Source organism: Trypanosoma cruzi, genomic scaffold, assembly GCF_000209065.1.
Source record: "Trypanosoma cruzi strain CL Brener 1047053516999 genomic scaffold, whole genome shotgun sequence".
NCBI classification, from domain to species: Eukaryota; Euglenozoa; class Kinetoplastea; order Trypanosomatida; family Trypanosomatidae; genus Trypanosoma; species Trypanosoma cruzi.
Window position 1 is genome coordinate 34,955 of NW_001849399.1, and position 19,792 is coordinate 54,746.

Sequence of the window (19,792 nt, forward strand, 5' to 3'; positions counted from 1 at the left end):
AAAAGAACATGACAAAAACAAAAAAATATATAAAAATAAAAAAGGGTTTCAGCCCACGCGTAGTGGAAGGAAAAGTACATCGGTTCTAAAAGAGGGACGTGCAAAAAGTTCGCACTACCATTCATTGCATCGTTCTTACAAACTGTCCCACTTAATGTTTCCTTTTTTCTTTTCTTTTCACTTTTGCGTTGGAGCATGTATCCTCCCCTTGCCGTGTGGGGATACATTCTGAAGTACCTTTCCTTTTACCCCTACCGGCAATAATGGCACACGCCCTTTGTATGTACATTTGGGCATACGACCCAAGAGGCAGCTAAAGGCCCTTAAAGACGACTATCGCCATGTAGCCCCTGTGAAACATGTACATGAGGTGCTTCATCTCGTATGTGATTTCAAAACCAAACCCCTCTCCAATCACACAGTGCCACGACGTGCCGTACTTCTTATCCATCTGCTCCTTGATGTGCTTGGCTGCATGTTCGTAGCTGTCCTCATGCTTTTCAATCGCGTTCACTACAATTTCCTTGCACTCCGCCCGCATCTCCTCCGTCATGTCACTCATCTTTTCCAGCGGGTAGTTCAACGTGGAGACATATTGTCTAACGTAGTTGAAGTTGCAAGGACCCTCCGCTTCTTTGGCATTCGATGTTGTCATTGGACCTCTAGCACTTGTCCACGCGGTGATTTCAACACTCTGGTGGAAGAACAAAAATAAATAAATAAAAATATAAACATGAAGCAAAAATAATATATATATATATATATATAAACATACACACATATATATATAAGGAGCAAAACAAAACCCAACATTACACAAGAATGGGAAAAAAAAAAAGAAAAAAAATCAAAATTTGCACATATGAACCACTGTTCCGCCAACAAATAATTAAAAAAAAAAAATGCAAACGTAAATATAGATGTAATCAAGCAGGTACCAAAATGGGATTGGGTGTTCTTCGTTTTCGTCCTACCGCTCCACATGGCCTCAACATGCAACGGCCCCCCCAAATTTTACGCCCTCATATGGCCGTCTGTCGCTGCCGTCCATGTTGAACAACGTAATGTGAATTGGGCTTAGCGCTGAAAGTGGTCGGCTTTTGAGGGAGTGGAGCAAAGTGCGTATGGCCTGCTCGTTTGAAAGTGCTCCCACATCACCAACAGGCACGGGAGCCGCTGAGAGCCGTTTCAAGAACGGCTCCCGGTCCCGTCGGTACGCCAGGCAGTTGCTCTCGGCCAACTCGTCAAAGGTCATCACCACACCCTTCTGCGCCAAATGTGCGGTGGTCGTGCCAGCCCCTCGGTCAAGAATCCACGACAGAAGTGCCTGCTCCAGTCCCTTCAGCCCGCTCTCATTGCAGGCAAGAAGAACGGCAAAGTCTGCGTCATCGTTCTCACCCTTTTCATTGCCAGGTAGCACAACAGCACAATGATTCGGATGTTGTGCTACGAGGGACTCAAGCATCCGTGCCGCTGCCTCCGGCGGGAGACGCCGGTTAAGACTGGGGTTGCGAAACACATCGCTTGTGCTCTTGTAGAGACGGAGAAATGGGCACACACCCGGTCTCGTCCTTGGCGCATGATAGGCCGCGTGGTCAATAATAGCACTTCCCCAGAGGGAAGTCTGTCGTGCAAGTGCGGTCGGCCCCGGTTGGAGCGCAAAAAAAGGCGGGAGCTGAAAGAAGCTCCAATGGTCCGGCTCAATTGACATGTGGGCGGGGTGACCACTTATGACTCTCCTCCTTCCTCGCGTTGTAAAGCAGCAACACAGGCAAAAGGAAAAATGAATAAATCGATAAATAGGACACACAAAAAAAAAAAAGTGTGTGAATGTCTCCGGGCGCAGAGGAGTCCATTCGTACAGTCGCTCTCTGGCAAAAGGGTGAGCGGAGCGGAAGTGATTTCAGAAAGAGTAAACGCGAGAGAAAAAAAAAGAAAAAACAACAAAAAGAAAAAAAAAATTTTTCATGCATCAGTCCCTCCTGCGCCCGTTGCGGTCACAAGACACGCTGCACATATACGCATACAGATGTATGTATATATATAAAGAGATACATTTAGATATATATCTTCCTAGCTCACGGTGTTTACAAGTTCCACACCATTTTCCGTCACAGCTTTGCAAATAAACTTGTCGTTGCTGATCACCACACGCTTCTTCACTTCATCACAGCACTTTTGCATCAGGTCCACGGCCTCCTGCGCTGTTAAATCAGGACGCCAGAGACGATCAAGCATTGCAATCACAAAGGAGGCACCGTACCCGTGGCACCCATACGGGACCTCCTGCATTGTCCCAAGGTAATCCATGTAGTACAAGTGTGGTCCCGTGGCAATGTCGTCATCGGAAGACGCCGCAACGTCATAGCCGGCAAGAAGGCAGTTGACAAGATACGCCCCATCGCGACTGCGCAGGGCACCGGCAAGAGCATTACGCATAAAAGAGGCCGCGGCGGAAGTTCTAATAACACGACCGTGCTCTCGCATTCGCTTCAAGGCCATATTGCATTTGATATACTCCACAAAATTGACCCGCGGGCCGTTTTCGCCCGCGCACGCCACCACCTTGTGGGAATCCAACTGCGTGACCTTATCCTCCGTGTCCATGATCTTGATGTAATAGAAGGCATTCAGCCCTGCTGCTGCTACCAGCACAAAGCTGTTACAACGAAAAGCAATGGTTGTCTCCGACATGTATCCCTTGCGTCCCTGATTTAACAGCAGATGTTGTTAACAATGATGAGCTCAAAGCAAACACGCACACGAAGAAAAAAAAAATGCAAAATCCCTTTATCCTACAAATAATAATAATAATTTGTTGTTTAATTGTTCGTATTTGAGAAGAAAAAAAAAAAAGGAAAAAAATTGAAACATCAAACACAACACGGGGTGACTCCGCGTTCGCCTCCTTTACATTGTAACCCGCCCGGCAGAAAAAAAACAAAAACGCAACTACAGAAAATATACACAGAGATTTCCACCACGATATCCGGACCAAAACACCGGCAAATTTAATTAGCTCAAAGAAATATATGCGCATTCACAACTTCTTTCACTCCGTGAGTGATGCGGTGACCGGCCGCACCCACTGGCTCATCCCAGCAGCTGTATGATAATAGTACGTGAGGCCATCATCCGTCTTGTGCTCTACGAACCCACCCTCATCATTCAATTCGGGTCTTATCCATAGCACAAGTTCTGCCTCCCTCCCAGCATAGAGATGTAGCATGAGATCTATCACTCCAAATAAATGCGGAGCGTGAGCCTCCACCATATGGAGGATATCTTCCCGCATGGGATGGGGCAGCACCTTGCATGTCCGAGAAAGTTCATCGACAGCAACCTGCAAAGAGCCACAATTAAGCAGCAAATCATCCAAAAAGCCTCGGCTGCCCTCAGCCCCTTGAAATGACCCCCAGCTAGAGAACTCAACGTACCGCGATACAAACAACAACAATATGTTGTACACATCCGTGTGAATTCTGAAAGTCAGGTCTTTCTCCCCATTTCTGTGGTCATCCATCCTCTCGGTGTGCAACGCCGTCACCGCCACGCCCTCCAAGGAACTTGCCCTTCTCTCGGGTTCTTCCTGTTGCTGCTTTTCCAGCGCATCCTGCGTGAGATATGCACTTTCCTGGGTTTTCGCCTCTTCCACGCCACAGCATAACAATTTCGTCGCACTCAGCAGTTCCCGTAATGATTCTAGATATTGGTACAGGTTTAGCTGAGTCACATTTACGGTGTCCAGCGTCGTCTTCAAGGCAGTCTCTCCAAGAGCACCCGATACCTGCCGGTCTAAATCACGGTACTCTTGTACTAACTCCTTCAGTAGGCCTTGTTGTTGCCTCAGAGCCTCGTTAATCTCCTTTATGCCCATGGAATCCGACGGAACTAAAGGCAAAGAAAAATCCGATTGCCTCAACTCGCTACGAATAACGCGAAAAAGACTAATAATGTACTGTCGCAAAGATGCAAGAAAATTCTCATTGTCTCTGACGGTAGCCCCCCACTGCTTCTCAAGAATTTCCACTTTTTCATGGTAGACCTTTTCCAAAGGCTCTAACAGCCTTTGCAGCTCCGCGCGCACTACGGAAAGCAACATCGCTGCATCAGCATTCGTCCCCACGGTTTCTTCATTTTTCGACGTTTTCCCCCTCCCCTCATTTTGTCCCTCGAGCATTGGCTTCGAATCAGCGAGTTGCCGTGCCCTGGCATCTTGAAGTGCCCGATGCCCCTTTTGAAACGCCCCCTGAAGCATTTCAAACTCCCTCCATTGCTCCTTCTGAACGACAAGGCGGCTTCCTTCCTCACACACGCCCAATTCTACCAAGCGCGTGCGAAGTAGCAGCAGCCGATTTTCGTGGTAATGCCGTTCCGCTACGCGAATGTACGTGTCTTCCAGGCTTTGCCGTTGTTCTGTCTCTTCTCGCAGCAACGTGTCCTTTTCACGATGTATCATTGTCATGTAGAAGAAAAGGCGATGCTCCTCCCCCTCAATTGCAGTTCGTGCCTCCTGCTCCTGACTAGTCAAAAGAGCAGCGTCCGTTCGGTTCAGTCGCGAATTCAATTCCTCCACAAAACGCCTCACATCGCTACCATCAACCGAAACCCCCTTCAACCCGTTCTTTTCACGCCACTCCTCCAGCGACTTTTGAAAAACACGATCCCGCTCCTGCTGTGTGAGTGAAGGGCCTACTCGCACCCACAGCACCGCTCCGTCCCGTAAGCGCTCCTTCTGCGGGTTGCTTGACATGTCTATTGGCGTCGTGGCGCGGCAGTACTTACGTGGCTTTCCTTCCGTCTTGTAGAGCACGAGGCCATTCCATTTTTCCACGCCAAGTTTGGATATCAAAAGCGGAATGCACATGGTAAACATCTTTTGAGGAGGCACCGCAAGGGCGATACGGTCTTCCCACGACCATTCGTCCCCGATAATTCGCAGCACAACCATCGGTTCCCTTCCATAAAAAAAAAAAAAAAAGCACTCAAAAGGGATTCAAAAACACACATATTGCAAGCATGCGCATATGCATACATATGCGTATGAAATGGGCAAGGAGGGCACAGAAGAGTTGTTAATGTCAAACCACCAGGTTTAATGCATTACAACAAAACATGGAAACCTGGGCAGTAGTCGTTTTGGCTGTTTTTTTTTTTTGGTGTTTTTTTTTTTCTTTCTTTTTTTTTTCTTGTAATGAATAAGAAGCGTACTGCGATGCAGATACATGTGAAATAAAAACCAACAAAAATAAATAAATAAATAAAAGAGATAAGTAAATAATTACAATAAATAAATAACTACGAAAAAAAGGCGTTCAACTGGTTAAAAATGCAGGACGCTCTCACACCGTTGGCGCGTGCAACATCAATGGGTGTACACCACGCACCCCCAACAAATGCCTTTGCTGAAAAATCCCCTCCCACATGGTAGAGAAATTCAATTGAGCGAAAGTACATGTCATCGGCGGCACACATATGAGCTGCCGTCTCACCTTCAGCCGTACGCACATTCACATCACAGCCACTGTCCAGCAAGAGCTCCATCAGCAACCTGTTTTTTTCACTTTTGTTTACGCAAGCCATGTGAAAAGGGGTGAGGCCAGCCGAATTTTTGACGTTGACGTCGGCACCCGCTTGCAGCAACTCCCGCATTACAACCAGCGATGGATTAAATAGGCGGCACACAATGTGAAGAGGAGTATTCCCATCCTCATCCCTTTGAAGCACCAAAGGTGGAGACACAGACGCAAAGCGGCCCAGTGTATCACGCACTCCATAAAATTCGTCTGTGGGGCTGGTAATGGCCTCCAAAAATTCTTTTAACTGCAACGAAGAAACGTGCGGCCCTTCCGTTCCAGCCTCTAAAGGAGCTGTGTCACCCGCAACATCAACGTCGAGGAGAGGATCCAAGTTCATAAAAGTGTTGGCCAAGACGGCAGGGTGTCCCTCGTACCCCGCACAGTGACAAAGGCAAGTGGGAGCCATCGCTCGCGACATGTGATACCGAGAGAATACAAGCCTTTCATTGAACAAAAGAATGCCATCCGGGTTAGTTCCATGGCATTGATGAGCCATCCGCGCACGCAGGGAATGAATATTCTCCTCCGTCTGAGCCTCCACAACCTGAAGCCCCACCTCAGTCAAAGATAACTGATGCATCTCGTCCCATAAAGATTCAGCATTCAGAGACCCCGGTGGGAGCCAAAGAAGTGCAGTCAGCTCCTCCCACCGCATTTCCAAGACATGAAATTGGCTCCAAATGCGTGTCTCCTCGCCGTTTAATGCATCCAAAGTGTTTTGAAAACTTGACATCTCTTCACCTTGGCGCAGGCGCAGTCTCTGTATTGATTCCTCAGTGCGGTCTAAACACCTCGTTAGGATCGCAACAGACTCACTACCCGGAAGGGATAAAATCCAATCGTCCTCCATCTCTGGCCACGCCGCATCTGTAGGCATGACGCGCAAAAATACACATATATATATTATATACAAAAAAATATATGAAAATAAAAGAAAATAATCCGCGTCAATATTATTCTTTTTCCCTGGCGTCTACCTAAACTTTGGGGAAAAGGGGACACACGGGAACCATGAAAGCAAAGAAATATTCAGGAAGCATTTAAAAAAGGGGAGTATTAGGGCAGCCGTCCCTCTCCACAAAAAAAACAAGAGAAAAAGCTTTTTTACAGTGCATTATTGAGGGGATTCCCCTCCGCTCTCTCGTCCTCTCTCTCTCTCTCTCTCTCCCCCCCTCTCGCTCTCTTTCTTTCTAGTTTTCTATCTATCCGTTTTCGACCCCTTCAGCTACATGTCTGGGATTCCTTCGCCTTGCGCTTCAGTTGCTTTGTGATGGCAGTAGCACATGGCTTGTAAGATTTACGGTGAATGGAAGAGACGCCATACCGCTGTACGGCACGCATGTGATATTCCACAGGGTACCCCTTGTTCTCCGCAAACTGATATTTCGGATACAACGTACTCACGTAATTCATGATCTCATCGCGCGCCACTTTTGCAAGACATGAAGCTGCCGCAATTGTCAAACTCCTCTTATCCCCTTCAATGATGGGCTGGACGCAACCGCCTGTTTGTATTTCCGTGAAAAAACTTATTGTCTCCTCCGGGGCGGCGTGACCGTCCACCAAAATCAAAGGTGGCTGTACCGGCTCCGTGTCAAAAAATTCTGACGCCCCACTCACAAGCTCAACGTGTGACGGCACCACATAACGTTTCTTATCGTCATGGGGTGCGGCGATGCAGTAGCGCGAAAAGAGATACTGAGCGATGGAGCAATGCTTGGGCCGAGGCGCCCTCTCAAGAGAAAAGCGTGCGTCATTCAGCATGCGCCAAATGGAAAAACAGGAGCGGTGCATTGTACGCATTGAGGAGACATAAATGTTGGTCATATCAATGTACGCGTGATTCGCTATGCCAATACCCCACAAGTACAAATAATTCCCACAGACGTTTTGGCCATGGTACGAAATCAAATAAGGCGTTTGCATCGACAGGAGTTTTTTAAATGGCAACTTTTGAAGTTTCATGTGGGATGGGAACCGTTTTGTCAAAACGTTGTCCGGAGCGGCGTCACCACTTGCGTGATGCACCACAAACGCCTTGTCCGCGACTAAATGAAACAGCTTCTCGTACCCTGTGATGTTCTGGAAGACTACGTTGCGTTGCCCTTCGGACAAGGACTTACTGTCAAAGATTTGAAACTCCTCCCTCGTGTCATACACAGCGCACAGCTCGTTATTGAAGCTAGAGAGTGGGATGCGGCAGACGGCTGCGCCCACAACCGGACCTGCCAGCGGCCCTCTACCAGCCTCGTCGCAGCCAATTGTGAGGTACGTCTCCTTGATGCTCCGGCGAAGCACCACGCCGTGTTTACGCATTCGGGCCTCCAACCGTGTACGCTCTTTTTGTGCCTTTCGGGCATCTGGTAGGAAGCCTGTAAAGTCCTGTTGTTGTCCCGGCTGCTGGTAAGTGCGGGGCGGGGAGAGTGGCGACAGCAATCCATCGCGGAAAAGCTGGTAGCCGAAGATGTCTAAAGTGCCGTCGAGTGTCGGCACGTCTCCCACCGTTTTCCGCAAAGGCAACTGAAGTCTCTGCAAGGGGTTCCACTGCGGCTGGCGATCGTACAGCACCTTGTTGAGCCTGTGCCAGCGCGTCGTCGAGCGCCGGAGCGCACCGGCAAAAAGCGGCGGTGAGGGCCTGAAACACGCGCCAAACTCTGACATGAATAAAACACACAGAGGGAGAGACAAATGGCGAGCCGCACGGCAGATGGAAAAAAAAATTCCTAAAAAATAAAAGAAGAAAATACAGAAAAAAAGATTTGCATTCACAAAAAAGCGCTCAAAAAAAAAAAAAATGAAAAGTAATTAGTACAAACAGACAAACACACACACAAACAAAGACAGAGTGCCACACGGGGTCTAAACAGCAAAAAAAAAAAGCATTTGTTTCTTATGGAGTACTTCCCAGCTACTCATGCAACGTAAAACGTTTATTCGCTGCAATCAAATTGGGAAGGATAGCATAGGGGTCCGCTGCAATATATGGGCTCCCAAAGTATTCCAATGCCCCTGTGTCACTGCGCGGGTCCAAGGCACTACCACGGTCAATCACACGGAAAATCGCCGGTACTTCCCCTAGACTGTAATTATTCGCCGCATTCAGAGGCGGATAAGAAATGGCAAAGCTAAAGCTTTGCACACCAGCGGCATCGCGAAGTGTCATCAATGCAAGGGCAACAGCGCGGGCAAACGAGATATCCTCAGGATTTCTGCTTAGAACAATTATTTCCCTCTCTTTTCGAGGGCACACGTTGGAAAACACAACACTGTCCCCAACGGTAACAGAAAGACCAATCATTTCATGTAAACGGATAACATCTCCCCAGTAACTAGTCCCATGGCGCACCGAGTATTGCGCTGCCGCACGCCGAAGCTGCTCAGTACCGGAGAAATAATGGTCTCTCGTTAAAGCCATCTGCAGATGAAAGTGAACTTGGGAAGCAGACGCTCTTTTGCCGGCATCACAAATAATATTCGGGTACATATAAAGAGGATCCTCGCGATGGGCCCTTTTGAACCATCTGTGAGAGACATCAATGATGTCCGCAATGACATCCTCGCCCACGGACAAAGGGTCATGCAACTTTGTGATTATAAGACTGTGCCACTTACTAAGCTTGGCGACATTCGCCGCGGTGTATGAATATTTGCCGTCTATTCGGCCAAATACATCGCGGGCTGTGCGTCGCTCGTTGCAGAAGTCGCACAGCTCGGCCCCACTGCCCTCTGTGTAAAGCTTGGCCACTACGCGCCTTTCCTCCGCACAACTGCCAGTGCTGCTGCCGCCGCCGGGCCTAAATCTGCGGATATCGTTAAAAAGCGCCATTTCACCGGTAACACGATTAAAAACCTCCACCACACTCTGATTTTCGAGATCCCGCAGCAGATCTTCGCGTGTTCCCCTGTAGCCAGAAAACATGCTCTCCGCTCTCGCGTGAAACTCTGGAGGAATCAAGAGACGCGCAGAATCAGTGCGGATACTGTAGATGCGTTCAAAAACCATCCTTGCATTTGGAAACCGAGCCAGCACGTCGGCCAGCAGCTGCACCGAAGAAATCGGCACGTCCAGCCGTATCGATGCGCTGTCCGCAGCAGCAGGGGCTCCCCAAAAAGATTGCCCCTGTGGGCGAAAAACGAAAACGGTGGCATTAGCAATAAAAAACACACAAACCAATGCAATAACAAAAATGTGCACGCGCCGCGTGCACCGCAAAAAGGGAAAAGAAAAATATGACATCCTACCAATACCACTGCGCGGGGGATATCTCATGCCCTTTTCCTGCTTTTACCTCAAACAAAAAAAAAAAAAAGAGAGAATTCAACAGGGTAAAGTGAAAACGGCACACAGTACCCAGAAAAAAAATAAAAATAAAATAAAATTGTGAAGACTTTTCTCTAATTAGCTGCAGTATGATTCCCTACAAGAAAAAAAAAAAAAAAAGATAGATTGCGTGCTTTTATGTAAGGGAAAAATAAAATAAAATAAAATAAATACGTGCCCCGTGGTCGTTAATGACGAGGCGCTACAGCGGCTTGGGGCGCTTCTCCGATTTAAGTGCCCTGAAGCGGCGTTTGATAGTGATGCGGTGCCGACTGTATTTGTCGTCAGGGCTAAAGCGAGCGGGATGGGCGCTGAGCGTCGGTTTGCCCTCTGGATCCATCTTCTTCAGCGTATATTGCCGCTTGCCATTCACGATGTACACTTGCAGGTGCATGACGAGCCGTCCCTCTTCTCTTTCTCTTTACTGCAGTTAACTCCCAATATCACGTGTCTGTTGCTTCCCTACCGCCGCCCACAGCAGCAAAAAAAAAGAAAAAAAGAGAAGAAGAAAAAAAGATAATGCACACACACGCACGTATGCAAATATAATATATGTATATATAAGTATATAGATACATAAGCATGCATGTACACAGTAATTTAAAAAACAAAAATGGATAGGAAAGACGGTCCGCGCGGACGTTTATTGTCTTCACACAACGCAAGCACGCGTCATTGTCCTGCCCGCACTGGAGCGAGTACACACAAACACACATACAGAGAGACACATACAGAGAGACACATACAGAGAGACACATAGAGAGACACATACAGAAGCAGGTGTGTGTGGTCACAAATTTCAATAATTGGATAGAAACGCTCAAAATCTGAAAAATAAAATAAAACAAAATATGAAAAGCAGAAAACACACAAAAAAAAAAATAAAATAAATAAATAAATAAATATCACAATGAACAGCAGGGAAAATAACATAAGGTGGTTAATGATGATAATGAAATCAAAATGGTGCCGTGGCAAACGTTAAAAAAAAAAAGAAAGAAAAAAAGAAAAGCGTAATTGCCTAGAATGTCTCTAAAGACTCACCCAAAGAAGGAAAAATAGAAGGAAGAAAAAAAAAAAAACCACAAAAAGCTCCTGCGTGCTGTTCATACAAAAGACACAAAATTCAACAACAAAAGCCACTTAATAAAATAGAATTCACATAATACATCACGTGCGCCGCATACAATTCTACTTTCTATTGTATAAACCATGCAGTATTGTTTTCTTCCATCTCATAATCCTCATAATCATCCAACTCTTTTATTTGGCAAGTCCATAATAGTAATAATAAAGCAAAGGTGTCATTCGCGGGTGCTCCACTCACCCTAAAGCGGGTCTCAACTCTCATTGAATAATGAATAAGCATATTAAACATATATATATATATATACTTCCTTTTTTTTTTTTTTCTTATCCGCAAGCAACGTCAAAATAAAGATGTTGTCTGTGTGTGTGTGTGTATTTCTATTTCCTTCACTACCTCTCATTCGGTGCGTCAGTCAAGTTTATTCAGTATGAGATAATCTTCTTTCGACGGCTGGAGAGGTGAGACCGTAGCATATTGCTGTCACGCACCACACTTGTGATGTAGCACACATTGTCAAGAACAGCGTAGTACGTCCAATTCGGCAAAAAAAACCGCCCCCTCGATGCTGTGGGCTCTTGCAAGCATCGATGTGCGTGGCAGTAAAGAGCAGAGCGCAGTTCGCGTCGAAGAAACACTTCTGGGAGGGGGCCAACTAAACGAAAGTCCGCTATGTCCATTTCACCTCCGTTGCTGTCACTGTCTGTAAATAACTCTTCTCCCATCTCCTGCCTATGCGCCTCCTCTACTTTTTTCCAGTAACTTTGCTCAAACTCAGTACGCACCTTGCGGTAATTCAGCTCCACACGAGCATCCATGCAGAGCGTGTGGCGTCGAAATAAACGCTGAATCCTCAATACTTTATCCTTCAGGCGACGAAACTCTACCAATGGCCGCCACCATCCGGCCCGCAGAAATGAAAGAATCACATCGACAGCCACATCTCGCACGGAAGTTCGCCGAATTGACGGAGGGTTGACACCGCTGTAATAGATCTTTGCCGGTGCCTTGCAGCGTCGTTTTAATTGCATATGTAAACGCCACTGAGGAATAAACAAGCGCTCCAATGTTTTTAATGCACGTTGTTCATCAATTCCTACATGATCTTCCAATGATTGTTCTCCTTTCCCTGCCCACCCGGGTTCCTCATGACCCTCTTGGTACACCGTGGGCTCGGCCACGTCCAAATCGATATTTTTCTTCCCACTGGAACCGTCCTCATATGCAGAAACGGCAAATTTCACACGATTTATGTTGCTTGCGTTGTTTTGTTCCCGAATAAAGCGGTGGTGCAAAACCGGAAGTGCCACCGTTTCGCGTCGGAGAGAATTCTTCCAATCATTCACGGGGCCTGCCCTGAAACGAGAGAGAGTTTCAAGATTATTGCGCGGTCGCAGATATAATGGAAGATTGATTCGCCTCGACAACGGGAGTTCACTGGTGCCGCCAACGGTGCTCGGAACTGTGGTGCGACGAGGCCCAGCATCACACCGCACCAGCTCGTGTGTGTGCTTCATCCGAGCCAACTCGCCCTCGTGGAAGTGGGAAGAGACGGTGTGACAGCTTTTACCCCCCGGTCGCATTTGTTGCGCCATCCCAACAAAGTGAAACAGACAAAACTACCCAAATACTGCAGCCTGCAGGCAAAAAGGTAAAGAAACAAATACAGAAAATTTCTTCTTCGCTAAATAAAAAAATAAATAAATAAATAAATAAAATAATAAAATAAAAAATTGAGCTGCCAAGCAATTTCCACTCAAAAACCAAAAAAAAAAAGAAAAAAAAATTCTTTCTTTCAAAAAGGAGAGGGAAAAAAGGAAATAATAAACACAAAATTCAATTCATTTTCTTTCCTTATTTATTATCTTGGGGAGCATTAGGGGATGCCACCAATGCATGTTTTTTTTTCCCCCCTTTTTTTTTCCTTTTCCGTTTCCTTCCTTCTCTTTCGGACTGCTATTGTTTTCTCTTTTCTTTTTTTTTCGTTTTTGGTTTTTGTTTTTTTTCTCCTCCGTATCCCTTCCAAAAGTGTCCCGTTGCGCCTTTGCCCCTCCCACTCCCTCTCGCGCTCCGCAAGCCACAAATGCCAACAGAAGCAAAGAAAAAAAGGAAAAAGGAAGGGAAAGTAAACGCTGCTGCGGGTTGTAATACCCCCGCCCGCCGTCCGGTTATTTTCCTTTCAAAAGCATCTCGGGAGCGTTCTCGTACATCCACTTATGTCCGCCCTGCGCAAACTCCAGCTCCTCCGCAAGGGACTTGAACACCTTCCCGTAGTCCACCGGTTGCTGTGGGCCGCCACCATTCATTTGTGACATCAGCATCGCCTGGTCGCTGCCGCCAGCATCCGCGCCAAGCAACAATTGAAGAAGGCCGTTAGAGCCAAACATGATCAGAAAGTACATGCTGAGTGAAGTGACGTAATTGCAATCAAGATCGCTAATGTCTACTCCGCTTTGCATCATGCCACGAAACCGTGAAGCAAGTCCAAATGGAAATTTGGCCACAACAAAGCCGGAAAAGAAGTAAGAGACCAGCATCATCATGCCCATGTTTGGCACCATCATGAGAATATTGTTTTTCATCATTTCTCCCATCATGGAGGGATCGTTCATCATCTCAATGGGGTCCACCTCAACCTTCTTCTGCAGTGGACCTTGTCGCATCGCTTCTGCGCGCCGGCTAAATGCTTCCGGTGAAAGTTTTTTCCCCTCCACCAGAAGCAACTTGCCGTAGTTCGCTATATTAACGCAGCACATTTTTTCCATCTTGGGCTTCGGGTGTGACTTCATCAGCAGGCCGGCGTAGTGGCGCAACATTCCAACAAAAATGACGATGGCGATGAGGGGGAAAAGCACCCAGTCGCGGATGTTGGAGTCCAGCAGAATATTCTGCGACATCAAAGAAATCGTGTGCGCTACTTATCCTCCTTCCACGAGAAAAGAAAATAAAAAATAAAAAAGAAATTCAAGAGAAATATTTAAAAAAAAAAAAACTCCCAAATATATACAGGTATAAAAATACAAATAAAGCAGGGAAGAAAAAGGGCAATGGAAAGGCGGTGACTTCCCCATTTCCTCAATGTTTATTCTAAATATATAAATACATATATATATGTATGTGATATTCAGGCATCCACGGTGGTGGCAAACTGCATTTCTATTCAAACTGAAACCATTTAGTGCTTCGAGTCTTCCAGTCACAAGACATCGCCCCCAAAAGGTTGGAGATCAAATGGGAGTGGGTAGGACGGCAAAAGCCAATAAAAAATACGCCCTGATGTTATTGGCACTTTGATTGCTTCCATCGCAGCCTTCCAAAAAAAAAAAAAAAAGAAAAAAAACATAAGATAGAAGAAAAAAAAAAAATCGTCATGAAATATATTCGTCTTATAAGAAGATATATTCATTAAGTTGGCCCACATTCTCGCAAACATTTTTTTTTGTTTTTTTTCTTTACACACTCACAGAAACACGGTCAATGTGCACAAAAATTGATAGATATTAACGCAGCTCAACAAACTCACCACCCGAAGCATGATTCCAATTGTACACACATAAATAAATATATATATACAATTGGAATCCCACCTCACGTACATTGCATTTCTCCCGCAGTACGCCACCACCACCACCACCACCTCAGCAACTCGGCTTAGTGGTGTTATCTGTCGCATTAACATCCGGGAATATAATTTTGGTGTACTTTGAAATGCGCTTTCTGTATTCTACGGGTGGAATGGTTGAAAGTGTCTCGGGCTTCCACAAGAATTTCTTAAAAAAATTAGCCGTCTTCTTCTTCCATGTGTATTTTGTCAACATATCTATTATCCCAATGTAATAAATTTCCTGGTCTTGTAAACTAGTAATGCCTGCTCTAAAATCATGAGGTGTGGGACAGCGCCGCGGTAAGGAGGCGGGACGTACCTCCGCAAGATCCGCGTCACGCTCACTACCCATTGGATACGTCATACGCATACTACGTACAAGTTTGCCGCTGCGCGACACTTTTGTCTCGTTGTACGCCACACCAATGAGAAGAGAGTAATCCATCATTCCCGCGTTGCCTAAAAATTCGTAATCCTTCATAAGGACCCGAATCAGCTTATTCCGCTCGTGCCGCTCCAGCCAGAAAAGACGCGTAAGGTCCTTGTCTTTCCGAGTTGCCAATTTGTCCTTGTCGGCCGCCTCAACAACCACCACACGTTCCTCCTGCGACCCAACCAGCTCGGGAAGCTCAATGGTGTCACGCGGGGTCTCAATGAGATACGGGTTGGGCTCGTACGGGCGTTGGATGAGCTTTGGGAAATGTTGATATTTGCCGGGTTTGGGTATACGGCCCTTCAGGTCCCATTTCTCGTTCAATGTGCGACACGGCGCAAAGACGTCCCCAAAGCAAAGAATAAAACCCACTTCGGCGCCAGCCTCAATCCTAAGAAGCATAGAAAACCGCATCAGCAATGTGTTGGTGTTCCGTGAGAGGTGTTCCGTGTACTGCGGCAGCAATTTCAGCAAAACATTCACCTCCTCCTCCGCTATTGTTTTACACATAAGATCCATCGATTTGGACTTAAGAAAAAGCGCCATGGAGCGTCCCTCACCAAGCTCCAGGGCAAGCCGATCTTCAGGCAACGTCCACTCATCAGCAAACATATCCTCACCCAGACCATCCAACTGCCTTAAGAAACGAAAAACTTCTGGAGCATACTCATGCACAGTCACAGTCCCCATATTCCCTTCACTATCGGGTACTTGAAACTGCAGCACACGTTTCTCCTGGTACTTCTCCCTTCCAATTTCGTCCAGCGTCTGGATGACACCGCTCACGGTGCGCCGCACTGCACGGGGTAAATCTTCTTCTGCCTTTAAACGCTCACGATGGCTCTTCCGTTGAGCGTCAGCAGCAGCGGCCAGCGCCCCAGAGACTTGCTTCCCAGTGAAGCCGTGACCGCTCGTGGCCGCTCCACCAACGGACTGGATTCCCCCCATCTACAACGCCGTACAAAAAAGAAAAAAAAACGAAAAAAAAAAGAAAATACCTCGCGATAGAAATAAACAAAGTCAAATATTGTGCCTGGGTGAGGCCTCGTCACATGCCCCCAGAAAGAAGAAAGGGCAAAGCACAGTGGGAGGCGACAGCTTGGTTCACTGTACCCAACATCCCCCATAATTCAAAGGAAATTCACCCAACGCACACAAACACATACACGCACACCAGTAAACCAAACGGTTCCCAAGTTCATCCATGACAGCCAGGCTCGTTGTGAGCTCACGAAGTGGCAGTCATTACAAGCGCCCCCGCAGCTGCCGGACTCATTTCCGCGTGAAGAGTCACCGAGGTGACTGGGACAACAGATGAAACAAAAGCTGCACTTGCCACCCTCCAACGCGATACCGTTAACAACAAACATCAGGCTTTCAATAAAAAGCCAAGGAATGCATCCGAGACGCGTTATCATCGGTTCGGCCCCATCCGGTCACACATTCCTCGTGCTCGAAGTAAGCAAGATTAGACAATGCAATGTAGAGCATTCTTGCCACAAAGGTACAGACCCCGTAAGAATAGTTCGGATGTGAATTCCCGCAGAAAAAAGTTGGGAGCGCCGCCTCATCCACCCATACAGTAGCTTTTGGGGCGTACATTGGAAAACGCCCCTGGAGCAAAAAAGAAAAAAAAAATCCGGGAATGCCTCAGAAGTCTTCACCTTGTTTTCCTCAAATGTGAGCGGGGACGACGCAAAGAGCTCGCCAAAAAATCAATGAGATCGGATTGGCGAGTATTGAGCCGATCACTGCATTCGTGCTCCTGACAGCCTCAAGTGCAAGAGAGATGTAGCCCTCCCGAAGAATCCCCACTGCTGGAACAGGCTTAATCTGTCCTGCAGCCCCCTTTGGGCTACAAACAACTCACATAACCTCTAGCACCTTTGACTGAATAATCTTCCGGGCAGCTGGCCGGATCCTGAAGCTATATCTATGGAAACCAAACAAGTTAGGAAAAAAGGTTCGTTAGTTAATTGCTTCAATGTTTTATTTTCATTCAATATATAGAATTCTGTGGACCACCAGCATGGTCCTTTGTCCTCAGTTAGGATTTACGTATTATTACTTACGAGGTGGCAGACTTTGGGGTCCTCCAACCACAAGACCCTGCCGCTCCCCTTCGCAAGTTCCACTCCTTCGCCAAGTCCTCGTGTGTGAACACGCGACCGCGTGACACGCCATCTGCGAGTTTTCCGCAGACCGTACGTAGGCAAAGGTTTTCTGTGCTCCGCGAGAGTCCAAAAGCCCTTGTATCCGTTGCAGCTCACACGTCATGGCGTGCTATTTCGAGCTGCCTTTATTCGCCGCTCCTTGCAGCAAAGTGTTGTCCGCCCAAACGTCCATGGTGGGTGGCAAGATGGCGGAAATGACCGACACGGCAAGGCGTACCGCTCGTGCCTCGGCCTGCATGATAAGAAAAGGTTTCTTCTCCCATTTCCCTCCGGCAATTTTAACGTCGCCGGAGTCTGGAATAAAAACGGCTCCCCATCCATGGAGCGATGCGTCCGTGATTATGGCAGCCGATGCCCTTTCTGTGAGCTTGATGATTCGCTTACGATTATTCCCGATGATGTGTCGCAGTCTCTCGCCCAAGCCAACCGCTGACGGCGGTAGGTTCGCCGGGGATGTCTCCAGCACAATTCCCCGGTTAAGTGCGGACAATCGTCGTCGCACTGCCGTGATGAGAAAGTAGTAGGCACACAGGCGCCTGCCCAAAATGGCCGCCGCGTACAAAAAGCGTGACGCCATAACCTCCATTTCCGCGATGGTTGAAGAATTGGGCGCCGGCATGGCGCGTACAGAGCGGACAAACTTGTCACTCCGTGACACCGTCTGGTGAACATGACCAAACTGCACCCCCAGAAAGGTGTACTGCGTAGCGCCCGGTTCGCGTTCTTCCCGCAAAGAAGCGTGACGGCTGTCCGCATTACGAAGCACTTGGGCCTCCCACCGTGTCACATCGCCTATCGACCCTGCAATGCGTATATTACCGATCCATACGTCGATACGCACCAATGAAGGTGCAGCCCAGAGGCGGTGAGCCAGCGTCGTCATCCCCGCAATCGCCGAATTAATAGTAATCTGGAGAATTTCTGGGCCGGCCTTGTATCCCATTGGGAGCCGTGCCAGCTCCTCCAGCGTGCCGTCCTCCACACGGCATCGAAAGAGATGCCGAGTCTCCCGCGGTAAAGAGAATTAAAAAAAGGGATGCCTTTAATTCCACGCAGGAAGCGGCCTCAGCCATCACAGGCGGCAAATAATGGGAAATGTGTAAAAGAGGTGCATTCGCCTCATAAGGGTCGTCTCCGTTCTTGTCGCATGGCCACGCGATCCATCGTCGTCGTAAACCGGTGGTTTTCTCCTCCACAACCGAAAAAGGTATTATCCATCCGCCTGTTATTGTGGACGAACCGTCCTCGATAATTCCCGCTTCCTTCAACAATCTCGCGTCAGCGGTTGGAATCCTCCGTGAGCCTTCGCGCGCTTTACCGGAGGAAGACGGAGGGAAAGGGGACCGCCCGACGAGTCCCCAAACTTGCATGAGCCTCTCCAATGTAGCCGGGTTCAACCGACTTTTAATCCACTCTAGGTTCAATACGGGCACGTTGACCTGCTGTAACGGGATAGCGTGTTCATCTTGTGGAGTGGCCAGACGCGTCCTTTTCGCGCGTCGCGTTATTGTGGCGGCATGGTTGTGATAAAAATCATGGAAAAAACGCTCCTCCGCTCTCAACCAGGGTTCCTGACCTTCCGCAGTTTTCCCTTCACATCAATGCGACCAGCGACGACACCTGGGTCAGCATTGTGGTGTATCTCCCCAAATATCGAACAGTATTCTGGGGAAGGTCGAACGGGTCGACGTGCTTCGCCAACTGCGAGATCACGTGTGGGTTAAAATTGTACGCCTCCACGATGTGAGCAGCGTGCCGCAACGCACCCCGTTTTATGGAATGCGCCGTGGCATACCAAGAGGCCAGAGCTCGTTCGACTTGAGCAGTCGTCAGATTCGTGAGCTTTTCGTTTTCTTGAAGTGTCCTGCATAACTTTATAATGTCAAAGGCGTCCTGCCCTCGCATACTCACGAACCGCGAGGCGCGGTGGGGATCCGCCCTCGCCGTCTTTCGGCGCCACGGACCAATCCAAAATTAAGGTTCCGTCCGCCTCCAGTGTGAAATTGTTGGGGGTCAAGGCCGCAATCTCAAACAAACGACTTGTCGTTATCCACACAATTCGAAAAACAACACGTTCCTTCCAATCGGCTCGGCTGCGGATTACTTGATTCATCTCTTCCTTTGTCAAAGGGCGCGTTTGCTTCGTCTCCGATCGCGCCGCAATTTTTTGTAACCCCAGAATCACCATGTCCAGCGGGGTTGAATTTATTTCCACTATGGACCGCAGCAACCTGGCGTGCTGCTGTCGGGTGGATGGCGCCACTTCGATTGACATCAAAAAGGCCGCGCAGCTCTCCTCGTTCATCGGCTGTTCGTGCGTGCGGCAAAAGGTTGTGAATTGCCCCGTTAGGGACATTCTCTGCTCCCACGTTGACGGCGCCCACATCTCTCGAGCGACCTCGTTTGCTTTCCTCATATAACTGGCCCAAAGCGGGGATGTCGGTAATTCGTCGTACCACAGTCGGGCGTCGTTGGCAGATAAGCTCCATTTCCCTTCTCGACGATTGCGTCGGGCAATTTGAAACATCGGGTGGAGCGCCGGCGGTGCGGTGCGCTGCCTGTGAGGATTGGTGGGAGGTGGCGGATTGGATGGG

General features: G+C 47.9%; 11 protein-coding genes across 11 annotated transcripts, besides 26 other annotated features; all 11 read right to left on the reverse strand.

Annotated features, from left to right (window-relative positions):
• Positions 1 to 19,792: a sequence feature (heterozygous, non-Esmeraldo-like haplotype).
• Positions 20 to 43: a sequence feature (AT_rich).
• Tc00.1047053503891.120 (dynein light chain, putative) lies at positions 314 to 655 on the reverse strand (the record flags this gene model as incomplete). Its single annotated transcript, XM_804659.1, has 1 exon — positions 314 to 655. The coding sequence occupies one exon, from the start codon at positions 653 to 655 to the stop codon at positions 314 to 316; it is 342 nt and encodes a 113-aa protein (XP_809752.1).
• Positions 748 to 790: a microsatellite.
• Positions 791 to 854: a microsatellite.
• Positions 884 to 904: a sequence feature (AT_rich).
• On the reverse strand, positions 989 to 1,711 carry Tc00.1047053503891.110 (hypothetical protein, conserved; the record flags this gene model as incomplete). The annotated part of the gene is made up of 1 exon (XM_804658.1): positions 989 to 1,711. The coding sequence occupies one exon, from the start codon at positions 1,709 to 1,711 to the stop codon at positions 989 to 991; it is 723 nt and encodes a 240-aa protein (XP_809751.1).
• Positions 1,926 to 1,961: a microsatellite.
• Positions 2,014 to 2,069: a microsatellite.
• On the reverse strand, positions 2,074 to 2,694 carry Tc00.1047053503891.100 (proteasome beta 2 subunit, putative; the record flags this gene model as incomplete). The annotated part of the gene is made up of 1 exon (XM_804657.1): positions 2,074 to 2,694. One exon carries the CDS (start codon positions 2,692 to 2,694, stop codon positions 2,074 to 2,076), a length of 621 nt encoding a protein of 206 aa, XP_809750.1.
• Tc00.1047053503891.90 (uncharacterized protein) lies at positions 3,053 to 4,951 on the reverse strand (the record flags this gene model as incomplete). Its single annotated transcript, XM_804656.1, has 1 exon — positions 3,053 to 4,951. The coding sequence occupies one exon, from the start codon at positions 4,949 to 4,951 to the stop codon at positions 3,053 to 3,055; it is 1,899 nt and encodes a 632-aa protein (XP_809749.1).
• Positions 5,147 to 5,191: a microsatellite.
• Positions 5,247 to 5,298: a microsatellite.
• Positions 5,299 to 6,456, reverse strand: Tc00.1047053503891.80 (hypothetical protein, conserved; the record flags this gene model as incomplete). Its single annotated transcript, XM_804655.1, has 1 exon — positions 5,299 to 6,456. One exon carries the CDS (start codon positions 6,454 to 6,456, stop codon positions 5,299 to 5,301), a length of 1,158 nt encoding a protein of 385 aa, XP_809748.1.
• Positions 6,474 to 6,521: a sequence feature (AT_rich).
• Positions 6,716 to 6,771: a sequence feature (GA-rich).
• Tc00.1047053503891.70 (ribonuclease HII, putative) lies at positions 6,801 to 8,240 on the reverse strand (the record flags this gene model as incomplete). The annotated part of the gene is made up of 1 exon (XM_804654.1): positions 6,801 to 8,240. One exon carries the CDS (start codon positions 8,238 to 8,240, stop codon positions 6,801 to 6,803), a length of 1,440 nt encoding a protein of 479 aa, XP_809747.1.
• On the reverse strand, positions 8,488 to 9,849 carry Tc00.1047053503891.60 (hypothetical protein, conserved; the record flags this gene model as incomplete). The annotated part of the gene is made up of 1 exon (XM_804653.1): positions 8,488 to 9,849. The coding sequence occupies one exon, from the start codon at positions 9,847 to 9,849 to the stop codon at positions 8,488 to 8,490; it is 1,362 nt and encodes a 453-aa protein (XP_809746.1).
• Positions 9,935 to 9,960: a sequence feature (AT_rich).
• Positions 10,049 to 10,071: a microsatellite.
• Tc00.1047053503891.54 (nucleolar RNA-binding protein, putative) lies at positions 10,103 to 10,294 on the reverse strand (the record flags this gene model as incomplete). Its single annotated transcript, XM_804660.1, has 1 exon — positions 10,103 to 10,294. The coding sequence occupies one exon, from the start codon at positions 10,292 to 10,294 to the stop codon at positions 10,103 to 10,105; it is 192 nt and encodes a 63-aa protein (XP_809753.1).
• Positions 10,383 to 10,415: a sequence feature (T-rich).
• Positions 10,437 to 10,495: a microsatellite.
• Positions 10,772 to 10,805: a microsatellite.
• Positions 10,884 to 10,911: a microsatellite.
• On the reverse strand, positions 11,413 to 12,582 carry Tc00.1047053503891.50 (hypothetical protein, conserved; the record flags this gene model as incomplete). Its single annotated transcript, XM_804652.1, has 1 exon — positions 11,413 to 12,582. The coding sequence occupies one exon, from the start codon at positions 12,580 to 12,582 to the stop codon at positions 11,413 to 11,415; it is 1,170 nt and encodes a 389-aa protein (XP_809745.1).
• Positions 12,673 to 12,712: a microsatellite.
• Positions 12,887 to 12,936: a sequence feature (A-rich).
• Positions 12,950 to 12,993: a sequence feature (A-rich).
• On the reverse strand, positions 13,156 to 13,884 carry Tc00.1047053503891.40 (hypothetical protein, conserved; the record flags this gene model as incomplete). The annotated part of the gene is made up of 1 exon (XM_804651.1): positions 13,156 to 13,884. One exon carries the CDS (start codon positions 13,882 to 13,884, stop codon positions 13,156 to 13,158), a length of 729 nt encoding a protein of 242 aa, XP_809744.1.
• Positions 13,924 to 14,015: a sequence feature (T-rich).
• Positions 14,303 to 14,352: a microsatellite.
• Positions 14,606 to 14,625: a microsatellite.
• Positions 14,626 to 15,972, reverse strand: Tc00.1047053503891.30 (phosphatidylinositol-4-phosphate 5-kinase, putative; the record flags this gene model as incomplete). Its single annotated transcript, XM_804650.1, has 1 exon — positions 14,626 to 15,972. The coding sequence occupies one exon, from the start codon at positions 15,970 to 15,972 to the stop codon at positions 14,626 to 14,628; it is 1,347 nt and encodes a 448-aa protein (XP_809743.1).
• Positions 15,987 to 16,019: a microsatellite.
• Positions 16,918 to 17,140: a mobile genetic element.
• Positions 16,918 to 19,792: a mobile genetic element.